Source organism: Camelus bactrianus, chromosome 9, assembly GCF_048773025.1.
Source record: "Camelus bactrianus isolate YW-2024 breed Bactrian camel chromosome 9, ASM4877302v1, whole genome shotgun sequence".
In the NCBI taxonomy this organism is placed as follows: domain Eukaryota; kingdom Metazoa; phylum Chordata; class Mammalia; order Artiodactyla; family Camelidae; genus Camelus; species Camelus bactrianus.
In genome coordinates, this window is record NC_133547.1 from 39,356,662 (window position 1) to 39,372,017 (window position 15,356).

General features: G+C 35.9%; 1 protein-coding gene across 1 annotated transcript in view; it reads right to left on the reverse strand.

Annotated features, from left to right (window-relative positions):
• Positions 1–1,947: 1,947 nt before the first annotated feature.
• WDR47 (WD repeat domain 47) overlaps positions 1,948–15,356 on the reverse strand; it is a 50,197-nt gene continuing 36,788 nt past the window's right edge. Inside the window, exons 11-16 of the mRNA XM_074370091.1 lie at positions 14,632–14,789; positions 11,286–11,455; positions 10,557–10,727; positions 9,714–9,845; positions 5,039–5,257; positions 1,948–3,292 (exon numbers count right to left, since the gene is read on the reverse strand). Of these exons, the coding sequence (XP_074226192.1) occupies positions 3,150–3,292; positions 5,039–5,257; positions 9,714–9,845; positions 10,557–10,727; positions 11,286–11,455; positions 14,632–14,789 (993 nt within the window). The 3' untranslated portion in view covers positions 1,948–3,149. The remainder of the gene's footprint in view (positions 3,293–5,038; positions 5,258–9,713; positions 9,846–10,556; positions 10,728–11,285; positions 11,456–14,631; positions 14,790–15,356) is intronic.

Below are 15,356 nucleotides of genomic sequence, written 5' to 3' on the forward strand. Positions count from 1 at the left end.
TACTCCCTAGGAGGAAATGAGAGGTGTACACAAAAGTTGGCAGCAAGTTTAAGTGTGTTAAAATTTGGTGTATAATGTAGTACACCTGAGTGTGCATGTTGCTTATTGTAATTTTTTAAGTCAAAATACACCTGACAGTAAAATTTACCATCTTAACCATTTTTAAGTGTATAGTTGTGTCACTAAATACATTCACATTGTTGTGTAACTATCCATATCCATAAATCTTTTCATCCTGAAAAACTGAAACTCTGTACACATTAAACAGTTCATCATTTCCTCCCTACCCCTAGCCACTGGCAACCACCAAAGATACTTTGAGTCTCTATGAATTTGACTACTCTAGGTACCCATATAAGTGGAATCATACAGTATTTGTCTTTTTGTGAATGGCTTATTTCACTTAGCATAATGTTCTCAAGGATCATCCATGTCATATATTAAAATTTCCTTCCTTTTTAAAGGCTGGATAGTATTCCATTGTATTGTATACCACAGTTTATCCATTTTATCTGTTGGGACTCCAGTTGCTTGCACCTTTTGGCTATTGTGAGTTATGCTGCTATGAACATCAGTGTACAAGTATCTTGAGACCCTTATTTCAGTTATTTTGAGTACACATACCTAGAAGTGGGGTTGCTGGATCAAATGGTAATTCTATTTTTAGTTTTTTGAGGAACCACCATAGTGTTTTCTACAATGGCTGCACCATTTTATATTCCCACCAACAGTGTACAAGAGTTCCAATTTCTCTACATCCTTGCCAACATTGTTATTTTGTTTTTTGATAGGAGCCATCCTATTGGGTGTGAGATGGTATCTCATTGTGGTTTTCAATTGCATTTCCCTAGTGATTAGTGATATTGGGCATCTTTCCATGTGCTTATTAGCCATTTGTCTATCTTCTTTGGAGAAATACCTATTCAAATCCTTTGCCCATTTTTTAATTTTGGGGGGGTTGTTGAACTGTAGGAGTTCTTTATATATTTTTGGATATTAATCCTTTATGAGACGTGATTTGTAAATATTTTCTCCAATTCATGGGTTGCCTCTTCACTGTTACATCTTTTGGTTTATTACAATTTTTTTAAAAAAATAATTAAACATTAAAAAAAAATCAAATTTGAATCAGACTTCTGAAGCTTCTGCCCCCTCTCCCATACCTCCTCTCCTTCCCCAAACCCCCAACTGAGAAGGATTCAGAGAATGTAGATATTTTAGTTCTCTTATTTACTCTTCCACATGAATCTCCTTCATGCAGAAGACAGTGTGGAGGCATGGGAAGAAGGACATATGTAACCACATATTGAAATAAGAGAATTTCTCATGCTTATTATCTAATGCACTGCAATTCCATACCCCACACATTTAGGAGGATCTTAAAGTTTTCTCCCTGACAGTGATGGAGGTAGAAAACGTAATTTTATGCACACTTTTTACCATGAAGTTGATCTGGTCTACATCAAGAAATTGCCCTTTTTTCTAGTTTTAAACTTAAGACTAATGACCTGCTATAATATATAAAGTGTGTAAAATTAAGTATGAAAGTAAACTAAAGAGGACACTGCAGCCTGTTTTTTAGCAGAACTCCCTTCTGCATGCCTGAGAGGTAGGAAAACTGTACTACTGAATATCCACAAGCTAATTAGATTTCAATTCTTTCTAAACTACTTGATTCAATGTATTTGTAGTCTAAGTTAGAATTTATACATTTTGCTGGGCTTTTATTAGTCAACTTTCACAATATATTAAGGATAGAAAGTTCTCTAGATAGTGAATAAAAGAGAAGACACAAAAGTTATGCAGTTGTCAAGGGTTAAAAAGTAAGTTAGTAGAAGAAATTTGAAAAGAAACTTAAAAAATTGATGTGAGTTCATTCACTAGACAACACTACTGCCATGTAAACTGGAAAAAACACTCTAAACCATGGAAACTGAGGAACAGGAATAGTTTCAGGTGTCAAGAGGTCTTTATTGAAATAATAGCACAGTTACACTTCGAATACCCTTTCCACTGGTATATAATAGATTAAAAATGCTTGCTACATACAGTGCACAGACAGTTCAATAATTAGAACTAACTCAACTGCATTTGAAATAAATAAAATAGCCTATTTAATAATTTAAAGTAAAATTACTGTACAATATGAAAATAAAGATACATAAATGTTAGGATCTACAACATAGAAATAAAATTATTCTGCATTACACAAAACAGTGCAAGAAAAAAAATCCAAATAAGCTTTTGGAGTGCAAAGTTTAAATTTTCCATTTTAAATTATCATGCAGACATAGCATTTCAAGCCATGCTACAATCTATGGCAAAGTTTTTAATTTTTAAGAGGAAAAATGCTAGCCGGTATAGTGACTGTACCATCAAGTGCCGCATCACATAATGCTGCTGCTCTGCCTACAGTACAGTTTACAGGGAGGTATCTTGTTGCATTCAAAAAATTGAAATCAACAAGTTTCTGAAGCAAACACATTTACCTTTTAAGCCTGAAACAAAATAATGTAACAAAACAGTAATTATATCCCTGGGTTGAAGAAAAAAGAAAAGGCCTATACTGTATTAAGAAGCAGTTTTCCATCCATTTTTAAACTCCATAATGATCATTAGTTAAAGCAACAATGTAACTCTGAAGAGACATAAAAAATTCTGACCTGTAGCTGAGTGATACAGTATCATGGGATTGTGAGAAAAGCAAAATTTTCTGAATACCTATGTTTAATCTGTGTGGAACTTGGTTGCATTACATGTAATAATATGCTTAAAGTATAGTTCAATTTCAGTGTGTATATAAAACTGTTATTTAGGCAAAGACCAAGGAATGCTTTTAATACTAAACCGTAAACACATCGTCCACCTTGACTTGGGGTGCACACTGACAACAACAGAGCTCTTCCGCAGACTTTGGCAACAAGACTACATACAGCAGGTCACAGCAGCACGAGCTCACACGGAAGACTGGAAGCACTGCAGAATAACACCACCCAATAGCTCCTATCAAAGGGATACATGGTAATAAGGGGGCTCCTCGTGCTAAGCCACTTTTCAGGTCAGTCCACGTTCTTCAAATTTGCAATGTTCACAATTCAGTAGTCTTACGTTTCTGTGCTTTCACTGCATAGATCGACATTGGTTGTACCCTATCCATTGTAAGTCCAGAGGGTTACAGTTCTGTCCGCAGAGGACGATAGGAAGGAAAGATCCTGGGTGTGCCATCTGCACTGAATCACTTTGTCCTTGTGCTCACCCACTACCATGATAGGAAGCTGTTTAGTGAGGTCTCCTAATTAAAAAAGAAAAGAGACTGATTTACAATACAAAATATACACAGATTTCATACACTTCCTATTACTTTAAGACATTACAGTATTTAAAAAAAAAAGCCTAACTACACTAATGCATTTAAAAGCTTACACAGATTTAAGTCACTGAAGACCTAATTATGTTAGCAGTATTTGGTAACATACACACAGCAACATTTGACACAGCTGCCACTCTCTCCTTGAAGCTCTCTCACCTTGATTACCTCCCTGACTTCAGTGCCACTGCACTTCAGTCTCCTTTGCTGGTTGTCCTTCTCTTTCCGACTTAAAGTTTGGTGAATCCCAGCAGTCAGCCTTCAAATTTCTTGTTCCATTTATACCTCACTTTCTATGAAATTTTATCTAGGACCATGCTTTTGTGGCCATTTGTATACTTAGGATCACACACATTTGGCAACTGCTATTAAAAAATTGTAAGGTAGGAGAGTGTGACAGGGTGGGTAGGGGAAGGCTATACCAACCAGACTTCTCACCTGATCTTCAGACCAATATACAAATAGCTATTTGACATCTCAATTGATTGCTTTGATAGTCATCTTAAATTCAACTTGTTTAAAACCAAACTATTTTCTTGCCTAAACCTGTTCCTCTCCCTACCTGTCTTCCTCATTCTCAACTAACGGCACCACCTGGTTGCTCATGCCAAAACCCTAGGAATCAGTATTGATTCTTTTCCCCCTCACTCCCCAAATTTAATTCAAACAAATTAAAATACATCCCTAATTCAGTCACTCCTTTACCACCTCCACCTCTCCCATCCTAGCCTCTCTTTCCTGAATTGGTCCAATCATCTCCTCTCTGATATTTATACTTATAATCCACTCACTCTAAAACTCAAAAAAAAAATTTTATATTTCAGACTGTCATAACTCCGTTTTATATCTTCAAAAGGATTCCAATTATACTTTTAATGCTTAGAAAACTGCCTCTGATTTATTCCCGTCTCTTGCTCCCTTAGTTCACTAAGTTCAGTTACACTGGCTTCTTGCAGTGTCCTGAGCAAGCCAAATCCATTCCTGCCTCTGCACCCTGACCCTTGCTATGGTCTGCTCCCTGGGTCCTGGCATGGCTGCTGCTTCTCACCCTTCAGGTCTCTGCGCGAACGGCACTTCCCTGGCGAGACCTTCTCTAGCCTACCTAGCACAGCCTCCCCCTGTCCACCCTGTCACACTCTCCTACCTTACAAGCTTTTTAATAGCACTTGTCAATACCTAAAATTGTATTTTTATTGGTTTGCTTTTTTCTGACCTCTAAAATGTAAGCTCCATCAGGAAGTTACCTGTCTTATTCATCTCTCTGTCTGACCCCTGGTTGGTATATAGTAAATATTTGCTTAATGAATGTTTAAGAACAAAAACTAGGTACTGAAGACATAATTATACAGATTATACACTAAGGGTTTTAAAGTAGGAGCAAGTATACATAAATGTATATTTTAACATCTACATCATTGCAATCAAAATGATTCAGTGTGATAAACATTGAGTCTTTAAAATATTTTAAGCTACTTAACAATAAAAATAAGACTATTCACTAGATTTAATAATTTGCTACAATTCATCTCAATACAGTACTAGCAATTTGCTCAGTAAACACTATAAAATTTGGAAATGTTATATAATCAATCACACTACGTTAACAAAAGAGAAAGATCCCAAATAGAACAGGAGAGAGTAAAAAAGAGGAAAGAGGTCAATTTCCATCACCTTGTAGGTCTGTCACCTTTATTTTCATATCATAGGATCCTGTTAGCAAGTAGTGAGCTCCAGGAGAGAATCGAACAGAGCGAACGTCACTGGAATGAGGGTGATAACTTTGTACCATTCTTCCTCCTCTTATGTCATACAACATGCAGCTAGAATCTTCTTGTCCAGTGGCTAAGAGACGGCCACTGGGATCTACAGCTACTGATGCCACTGCACTGCCTGTATAGCAGAGAAACAGAAGTTTCAATATGGAAAAATCAATATAGCTAAACTGTAACTCCTAATTATGTTCACTGAACCATACACTAAAGATTTAATGTAGCTTATCAATACTGTTCAGTTATGGAAAAATCCAAATTAACAGTCAACCAATAAAGACGTGTATCGTTTTTAGAAGCAAGATATGAAGCAAAATTCTGTAAGACATCAGAAGGCCCCCCTTTTTTTCTGTTTGGTCATTTGGGAGGACCCCCTGGGGCAGCATTACCTATAGTGCAAAAGATGAGCCACTTTTCCTAATGCAATCTTTTCACTGCTGGGTATGTTTTCAGAAATTCTCCCATACCCAGCTTAGAGTCTAGTCGGGGGAACAGAAAATTAAATAACAAAGTAAGTTTTAGGTCACAGTATGGGAAATGTCTCTAAGCAATACATGATTAACCACCAACAGGAACTGAATAGAAAACAAGCTCTGAGTCCACAGGCTGGACCCTTGACTCTTGACCACACAAAATGCCTCCAAGGGGATGCTAAGCTCAACCCTACCCAACAAAATCTCATTCCTTAGTATTTACTTTCTATTGTTAGGAAAAAATTTAATTTAATTTTTCTCCTTAGTGGAAGCAATAATGAAAATAAGTTTGAAGAACACTGCTCTCAATCAAAGTGGCCTGGGGAGACTTCACAGAAAAAAAGGAATTTAAGTTAGATCTTGAAGAACAGTAAACAGGATAAATAAGAGAGAATATGTTATGTGTTTGTTTATATGTATTACACAGAAATGTAATTAAAAATAATCCTTGCTTGAATTTTTGATAGAGAAAAGAAGAGGGCTATCAGGAAGAATTACATGAGAAAATGTTTAGAGGAAAAGGATAAAAACATTTAAGGACAGGTGGCTTTGTTTGGCTGAAGTTACTTGGTTTAGTAATTTAACACGAAAGGCAGCTTGTAGCTGAGACATAAAGACAGGTTAGGGCCAGACTGTCAAGCATGCTGAAAACCAAACTGCACAGTGTGAGCTTGTACCCGTACACAGTGCAACATCACTGCAGGTTTCCAAGCGGGAGAATTACATGATCCAAGGAGTGCTTTGGGAAGATTAATCTATGTGAAAATGTGTATCAAACTAAAATGGATAGATTATGGAAGAGAAACCACTGCGTGGCAAGATAGAATAATAGAACAATGAGAGAATAAAGGTCTGAATGATGACATGTAGACAGATTTCAGGAAAAACTGAATAAAAAAATCAACAGTATTGACAATTAACTGCCTGTATAGGGGCTAAAAAAGAAGTGACAAATGAGTCCCATATTTCAAATCTAGGTGCATGAGGAAATAAGAGAACTGTTATCAAAAGCAGGGAAAATGGGAAGAAGTGATTTCCAGGGGAAATATAATGAGTTTAGCTTTATACATGCAAAGTTGACAATGCCAAAAGAGATCCAGGTTCATTTATTCAACAAAGTTATTATATCACTACTCCCTTGGGCCAGGCATTTATGATAGGTGCTAAATCTACTCTGAGAAATAAAACAGAAATGACTACTGCCTTTTAAGTTTATAAAACTTAAAATCTATTGAAGGAGACCAGCAATAAACAGATATGTACTTTTAAATAGCGGTAAGAGGTATGAAGGAAATAAATGGAGTTCAAAGAGAGAAGACTATGGTAAGGTCCCAATCAAGGCAAAGACGACCTTTCTGACAAGGTGCTAGTGAAGCTAAGACCTAAACATGAGAAGCAGAACCTGACCATGAGAAGACAAGTGGAAGAACATTTCAGGCCAAGGAAACAGCATGTGAATTCACTGTGGGTGGAAAGAGCTTGGCACGTTCCAATAACTGAAAAGCAAGAAGAAAGTGATCTGAGATAAGACCAGAAGGGTACACAATGCCAGATCAAGCAGGCTCTCATAGTTCATGGTGAAGAGTGTGCACTTTAACCTAAGAGCAGTGAGAAGTCATTCAAGTGCTGTAAGTAAAGTGTAACATGCACCGGCTGCCATGTGGACCACAGGCTGGAAGGGGCAAAATGAGGTACAGATAGAGTAGGAAACTCCTGAGTGGTTGAGAGAGGGTGGTGGGTGGTGGTTTCTCCTAGTATGGTGGCAATAAAGATGAAAAGTAGTGAATGGATTTAAGACAGATTCTGCAGGCTAGAACAACAGGATTTACTTATGGATTGGATACGGAAAAAAGGAGAGAGAGAGGGATCCGGGGAGACTTCAGGGTTTCTGGCATGAACAATGGGTGAGTCGTACCACTTTGGTGAAGAGATCTGGGGCAGTTTTGTTTGAGGGAAGGGGTCATGATTTGTTTTAAGACATGTTAAGTTTGAGATACTCTGTGAGATTTCCAGAAGCAGAGGTCACGTAGGTGGGTCAGAAATAAGAGTATGGCATACAGAAACGGTTTGGGCTATAGATAAAAATTTAAGGTCTGTCAGCATATGAGTTATACTCAAGTCGGTACTCATCTAGAGAAAGAAAGGAAACAGAAGTCCTGAGCTCTAAGGAATGCCAGAATTTAGAAGGTGAGCAGAAGAGAAAGAGTCAGCAAAGGGGTAGTTACCCAGAAAGGTAAAAAAAGAGTTGAAAGTTCAAAAGAAGAGATCAACTGTTGTGTGCCACTGGGAGATGAAGTAAAATGGACATTTAGAAGTGATTTGACAACACGAAGATTGCTGGTGATCTGAGAAAGGCAGCTCACTTTACAGTGGTCGTGGCAGGAGACAGACTGGCACAGTTGAAGAGTAGGGGTGAGGAAATGGGGAACAGCATAGGCAGGCAAGGCTTTTGAGATATCTGGGTAAGAAAGGGAGCAAAAAATTAGGGTGAGAGCTGGGAAGGGGAATAAGGAGGTCCACAGAAGAACTCTGAGGTATTGCCAATTCCATAAAATTTTCAAATATACATATGGTAGAGAAAGAAAAAAGAAGATTCACTAGAGAAGGAGACATTAATGTTGTAAGAGAGAGATGACCAAAAACTGACGTCTCTGAAAAGGAGAGAAAGGAGCTGAAAATAATTTACTTAACTAGGGGAGAATTTGATATAAGTTAATGATAAGTGTATAGAAACTAAGCAAATGAAACAAAAAAATATAATTATTAACACCAAGGAAAACAGAAAGATACGCAATAAAAAAAAGATCTGAATAGCACTTACATGGTTAAAAATAATGTCACTGATGAATACTGATCTAACCAAAATTGAGTGACTATATCCAAAGGATGGGATACAGGAAGTGGGTGAAGGATGGTAAGAATAAGAAAGGGATATGAGAAAGTTAAATCTTCATCTTCCATGGTGGGAAGAAAATAAATAACCCTAAAAAACTATGATTATAGGCATGTTATTTAGAAAAACAGAAATAAATATGAAAATAAAACTGCTACAAAAGTTAAAAATGGTTGACTTGGAGAAATGGAAAATGAGGCAGTGGCTGGAGGGCAGAGGGGCGATTCTCAGGGCAGTATTGTTTTTTTTAATAAGCCTTATTGAACTGTTGGATTCTTTAAACTGTGTTATACATTAACTTTGATAACAATGCAAACTAAGCTTTATCAATGATCACATATTCATAAATATATAAATATAACTATACATGTATGTATATTCCAGACTCAAATTTTCTATGACAAATCATATCCAGTTTGAATCAAAGCACAGAAAAAGGTCTATGAAAGTCAAGAGAATAGATAAAGCATTACAAAACAATAAAAAGAGTAAGAATGTAAGACAGGCCTTTTCACTTGGAATAGCGCCGTAGAATTGCTGTTAAGAACTACAAAGGCAAAAAATGGATCTAAAATAAAATAAAGACAATAGCAGAATACTGCATCACTCTTAGATGTTTTACAAGGTGATATAACACAAAGAGCACTAGCCTTACGTGGAACAATCCAGGACATACTGTTAAGTTAAAAAAGCAAGGCAAGTATCACATGCTATCGTTTGTGTCTGTGTCTGTGTCTGTTTAAAGGAGAACAGAGATTATGATATACACAAACTTTTTGGTTATATACTTACAGTATATTTCTAAAAGAATAAATAAGAAACTGATCCTTTAGGGAAAGACAAAAAAAAAATAGGAGTGGGAAGAAAATGGTACACCCTTTTGTTCAATTTCAATTTTTGCCATGTGAGTGCATTTAAAAAAATGCTTTTTAAAGGTCTGAGTTCTAAAATGGCCCTGCTAACAGAATAATTAGGGCATGACACTTAGTCTCCCTGGGCCTTGGTTTCCTTAGCTGAATGTTATTTTTACAAATAAAGTAACAGATGAAAGAAAGCATTTTGAAAGAATTTAATCAATAAAATGTGAAGTATTTAACTTTATATTGTTCCTATTTTTTTCAGCGTATCTTTTGCAGTGAGAAGAAGTAGGTGAATGCAATTTATAAAGTTTCTTTCTCATATAAATTTATTTAAACTGCAGAAAAACCTACCAGTTCCATGGAATGTTGTGCCAACAACACGAACACAGCTTGGTACTCGAAGATCCCAGAATCTAACAGTCTTATCCTGGGAACCAGACGCAATCAACCAGCCACTCCAAGTATAAAGTGCTAAGATATGCCCTATAAAAGATCACATATACGCAGTTATTACTGTGAAACAGTATTTTTCTATAACACAGTCAAAGCTAAGTACTTCTCTATTGGGCATGTTTAATCTAGTTAATCAAATTACTGAGAAGTAGAGATTTTCCATATATATCAAATATATTGACAATTTAAAAAAAATTAAAATTCAGCAAAATGCGCCTCAAAACTATACTGTACAAACTTAATCTTTTTTGGTGATTCAGTATTTCAGGACATTATAATTAGTACTGAAAAAAATATTAGCATTTGAAATTACAGCAGATTTTTCCACAGAGGAAACACAGGGCTGTGGGATTAGGTCACCAAATTTGGAAGAGACAGACCTGGGTCATACCTCAGGCTCTGCCAAGTTTAGCTGTAAGATAACGGGAAAGTCATTTTGTTTTTTCAAGTTTTACTTTTCTCATATATAAAATGGAAATAAAACTTCCTGCCTCATAAGGTTGTTTTGAGTATTAAATTAAGGAATTATGTGTATAAGTAAAGGATATAGCACGCAGGGAAATGTTAGCTATCATTACTATGCTGTTACCCAAAGTCCACATTTAAAATTTTTGAAATAAAAAGTTCCTGTCCTGAAGAAATCCCTTTTGATGCAATATATGCCATTAATGAAAATGCAGAGGGGGGAAAAGCATAGGATGAACAAAAAGACAAGTAGCATCTGAGACTGCTATCACATACCGGTGTGTCCACTCAGAGCGTGCAGGCCCTGTCCTCTTTGACAATCGGTTGTATAAATGTTACAGTCCCCTGCTCCAGCACTTATCAAAATAGCTCCACCACTTTCTGGGCCTTCCATAAATGCCAAATCTCTAATTGTCCCATCATGCATACTAAATTCCAGATCCGGTCCTGAAACAGCAGTAAGAATTTAAAAAAAAGACGCTGCTCAACTGACTGTGATACTTTGAGATTACTAAACTGCCTCTGCCTGACCGAGAATAACGGCAGAGAAGCATGGTGTATATGTTCATTTTGGGATTGATATAATAAACAGTTTCACTTTCCTTAGTAAAGAACTTCAAGAAATCAAAATACTGACTCAGTTATCATCATCCCTAAAACAGAACTATATGTAGAGTTACTTCCTTGGTTTTATCCCAAATAAAATGAAAGAGAAAACATATACTGGAAAATATTTACTAATACAATTCTGGAAGTTGTTTAAAAATTATGTTTCTAATAACAATAATGTCCTAAGGGTTAGACACTACGTGGCCACCTTGTAAGAACTTACTAAAAAAAGAATAATGCCTCGTGAATGCAAGCAAGTAATTAGAATGTCAAAAAATTCTTGTTAAGGCTATATTCGTAGATTTTACTAAAAACAATACAGAGCTAAATCAGAGACACACATGGGGAAAGGTGAAGAACGTCTGGTCAGCTACTGCTTACGTACTCGGGCCCTACCTGTTGCATTACAGGTCTCCGCATTGAAGGGCAGCACTTTGACGTATTTGTCATTTGATCCTGTCGCTAATAACTGTCCACAAGGACTCCAAGCCACGCAGTAAATGGATCCTTTGTGATGTTTATTCCTCTTAAAACGTACCACTGGCTGCTTAGGGATGTCATGTGCACTAAAAAGAAAAATCGCAAAGAGATACTTCAATTTCTTGCTTACTAAAGCTAATGAATGTAAAGTTCTATATTATGTTTGTTCTTGAGGAAGGGAGCAAAAAGACAGACATGTTTATAGCAATTTTCAAAATCTTAGAAGAAATAAATTTAAAGCATATTTAAAATCCAAAAGTAAAATTATTAGCCATTATTATTATTATTATTGTATCAATCTTATTTCAGACCACATAGGATTTTTTTTTAAGTCTCCATTTCACATATTTTTTATGGATTTTAACGCAGAAACACAAAAGAATTTTTAAAAGAGATAATAATGCTTCCAAATTTAAAAAGTTCAATAAGCATTTATTAAACATATAATATACGCAACTGCCTGGGACTGGGGGAAGGCAAAGGACAGGAGAAAAAAAAGGAGGGGGGCAAGAGCTCTGTCCTGAGTTTAATATCTGGCAGAGTTAGACGTTTCGTGACTACCCACATATAGCAAAGTATAAATGTCATAGTCCAGTACAAAGCACTAGGCCTTAAAGGACAAGGAGAATTATTACAGGAAAAGATGAAGGCAGGAGAGTTGCTTCACTGAAGGTAAAATATAGTAGGGAGAGTACCAGCCAAGTGTGCAGCATGGGACAGAGTCTGTGGAGCCTGGAGGGGAGAAGACCAGGGCATTCTGGAGGCTGAGTGGGATGCACATGGTGGGTGAGGGGCTGCAGGCACTGCCGGGGAAGGTCCTAAATGCCATGCTCCTCAAGAGTTTGGCCTTTAATGGGAGTCAAACATTGGTTTAGTGGAGTAGTAGCATCTTATCTGCACTTTAAAACACAGACTAATACTTAGATAACAAACATTTTACTAGGTACAAAGATAACATCAAGCCTTTCACAAAACATATAAGAATATGTACATGTTCTGGGGGATTCAGCCTAAAGGGTGAAAAGGCGTATCTAGGATTTACCTTAAGATACTTTAGTAGACAAAAAGGATGAAGCAAATATGACAAAAATCTTGACAGTTATTGCATTTCAGTGTACTAGTCTCTACTTTTGTATATGCTTAAAATTTTTCATAATTAAGAAAATTTTTTTTACTTTTTTATTGAAGTATAGTCAGTTTACTAATGTGTCAGTTTCTGGTGTACAGCACTATGCTTCAGTCATACATGAAGAAATTTTTAAAAAGCAAGAAAGAAGACTAAGAAGTCTTCAATACCTAGGAGATACTTAATGGTGATCAAGAAAATAAATCAGATCAAAAGATTCTCTTTTTAGTTACACACCCAGTTCGTTGCCAGGGCCTACGAATTCTTTATATGCATGTTACCTCCATCCATTTTGCTCCATCTCCATTGACATCACACCAGCCATTGACAACAGCCTCCTACCTTTCTCCTAGCATCTACTCTTACTGCCATCTGACCCAGAGTTTACCTCACAGCACTGCTCTGCTGGTAACTCAGCAACTTCCCACTGCACTCAGCATAAAATCCAAAATGGCAACAAAGCTCTCCGTAATTTAGTTTACCTCTCTCTCTGTAGCCTCATCACACTCCAGTTCACAATACTTCCGGCCAATCTGAACTTGCTTTGTTTGGTTTCTTGAAAAGCCAAGCTCTTTCTCACTTCATGTTACCTTTGTTTGCTGTCTTCTCCCTTCACCTCACACGGCTGCATTCTACTCATCCTCATATCTCAGCCTTTAACACCTCTTCTTCAAAGAGGCCCTTCTCCGATTCCTCAACCCCCTCACCTCCCTGTTTTACTGTTACAGCACCTTGTACTTTTTCTTCATAACATCTATCACAATGTATAATTATATTTGTGTGTCTATCTGCATAATGTCCATCTTCTCGACTAAAACAGACATTCCAAGAGGTAAACATGTCTGTTTTACTCGCAACAATCCCCAAAGCCTAGAATAGCACCTAGCACACAGAAGAAATTCAAAATATATTTGTTAAATCAATGAATTCATTTTCATAAAAGTCAGTTTCTTCACGAAGAGTCTATGAAACATCTGTGCCAGTATAAGAAATATAAAAGGAGAGTTAACTTAAGATCAGGTTAACCCTAAATATACAAGTCTTTGGCTCTGCCTCCAGAATTACTGCTCTTTTTCACTCCCTGATCTGGAATTCTGCCTATACGCTCTCATATAATCCTATTTAATTAACACAATTAACAACCATAAGTTATACCACTATTATCTAACATGAGCCCTATTTCTTTCCCAACCTTGAATGCCACTGCAGTCCAAATGCCTAAATGTCTAGTTTCAGACACAGAGATACACCAAAAAATGCAAATAAATAAATAAACTCATCTACTGCTTTTCATTTAAATTTTTAAAAATTTGTAGCTTGTTTTGTTTGGGTATTTTTTGTCTGCTGGTATGAAAACTATTCCATTTGTGGCATTCATTTCTGCAATCACAAAATCTACCAAATACTCAGAATCTTTATTACGCAGATTTATTTTGATAGTAAAAGCCTTAATAAATAAATTGACATAAAGAGTACCTAATCAAAGAGTAAAGAGTTCAAAGATAGTCTTCTGTGAGGTTATATCTACAGTATTTGCTTTCTTAGGGACTTTAAAGAATTAGTTGTGCACCTAATAGATAAGGTCACATGTCCACTTTTTGTGACATACGCCTTTAAAGATATATTCCTTATTTTTCAAATCCCATAATCTGTTAAGACAAGAAGGTAAAATCACTGTTAAGCTGACCAAATGAAAACGGAATCTTTGTAGGTCAAATGGTCAAATATCAGCAATTTCACATCGTTCAACCTAATACTTCTTTGAAGCTATTATTATGAGACACTTTAAATTTTCTCCAAGTCTATAACTAGCATTACTTTGTCTTTATGTGATTTAACTAGAATATAAAGATCTTTCAGATTTTTTAAAAAATTAACAAAAACCATGGAAATAAAGAAAACTAGACTATTGAGTGAACAACTGCTGAATCAAAAATACTTCATGAAGAGCAGTTTATAAAGTTAATTTATGATTCTTATGTATATTTTCCAAGCATTAAAAATAAAAATGTAAAAGCTTAATAAAAGGAAATAAAATAAAAATTAAACAGTACTGAGTAGCAATTCTTAAAAGGGGACCATACAGCTAAATTAAAAACTGAAGCAAGAATGACAGTACAAACCATCTCTCCTTACCTTGGATCAATTACTTCTGGATAGGCACAAACTCTCAGAGTTTTTGAGTTTGAACCGACAGCATATAAACCACCACCTGGATGAAAAGCCACTGCTCTAACAGCTTGTGTGTCTTCTAGGGTATTAATACAAACAAACTGCTTTTTCGATTTGTCATCCTATGGAAAAAATGAATATGAAAGTCATCCTACAAAAAAATGAATTTCAAAGACTTCATCTTTATCCCATTCTAAATTCATTTGAATTGTATTATTCACTTTATCACTTGAAGCTCACTACCTATAACCATACATTCTTTTGAATGGCACATCCAAATTAACCTCAATTTTTCTATTTTTGCTACTCATTACTAAACTAAGTTCAGATGGCTAATAATAATAATAGACATTCAAGTTTTTCTTCTCTTACTATGACAAGATACAAGAATATGCATTCCATGTTAAGTTCTCTTTAACTGTCAAGGAAAAAGATAGACCACACATAGTTCTTACAAAAACAACAGAACATCATTCATGTTTCTAAAAAGAAATATACAGCACCATTATTTAATCCATTTAAGGTAAAAAAAAAAAACAAAAAACAGTTTGCCATTATCTCCAGCAATGAGTACTTTAGTATTTCAAACTGAAATTGTAAAATACCCTTTTTAAATTGTAAAAATGATTTTACTCAGAACATTTAATTTCAGCCTCATTTTTATTTTAAACTGTCAAGCTGTCTGCCCA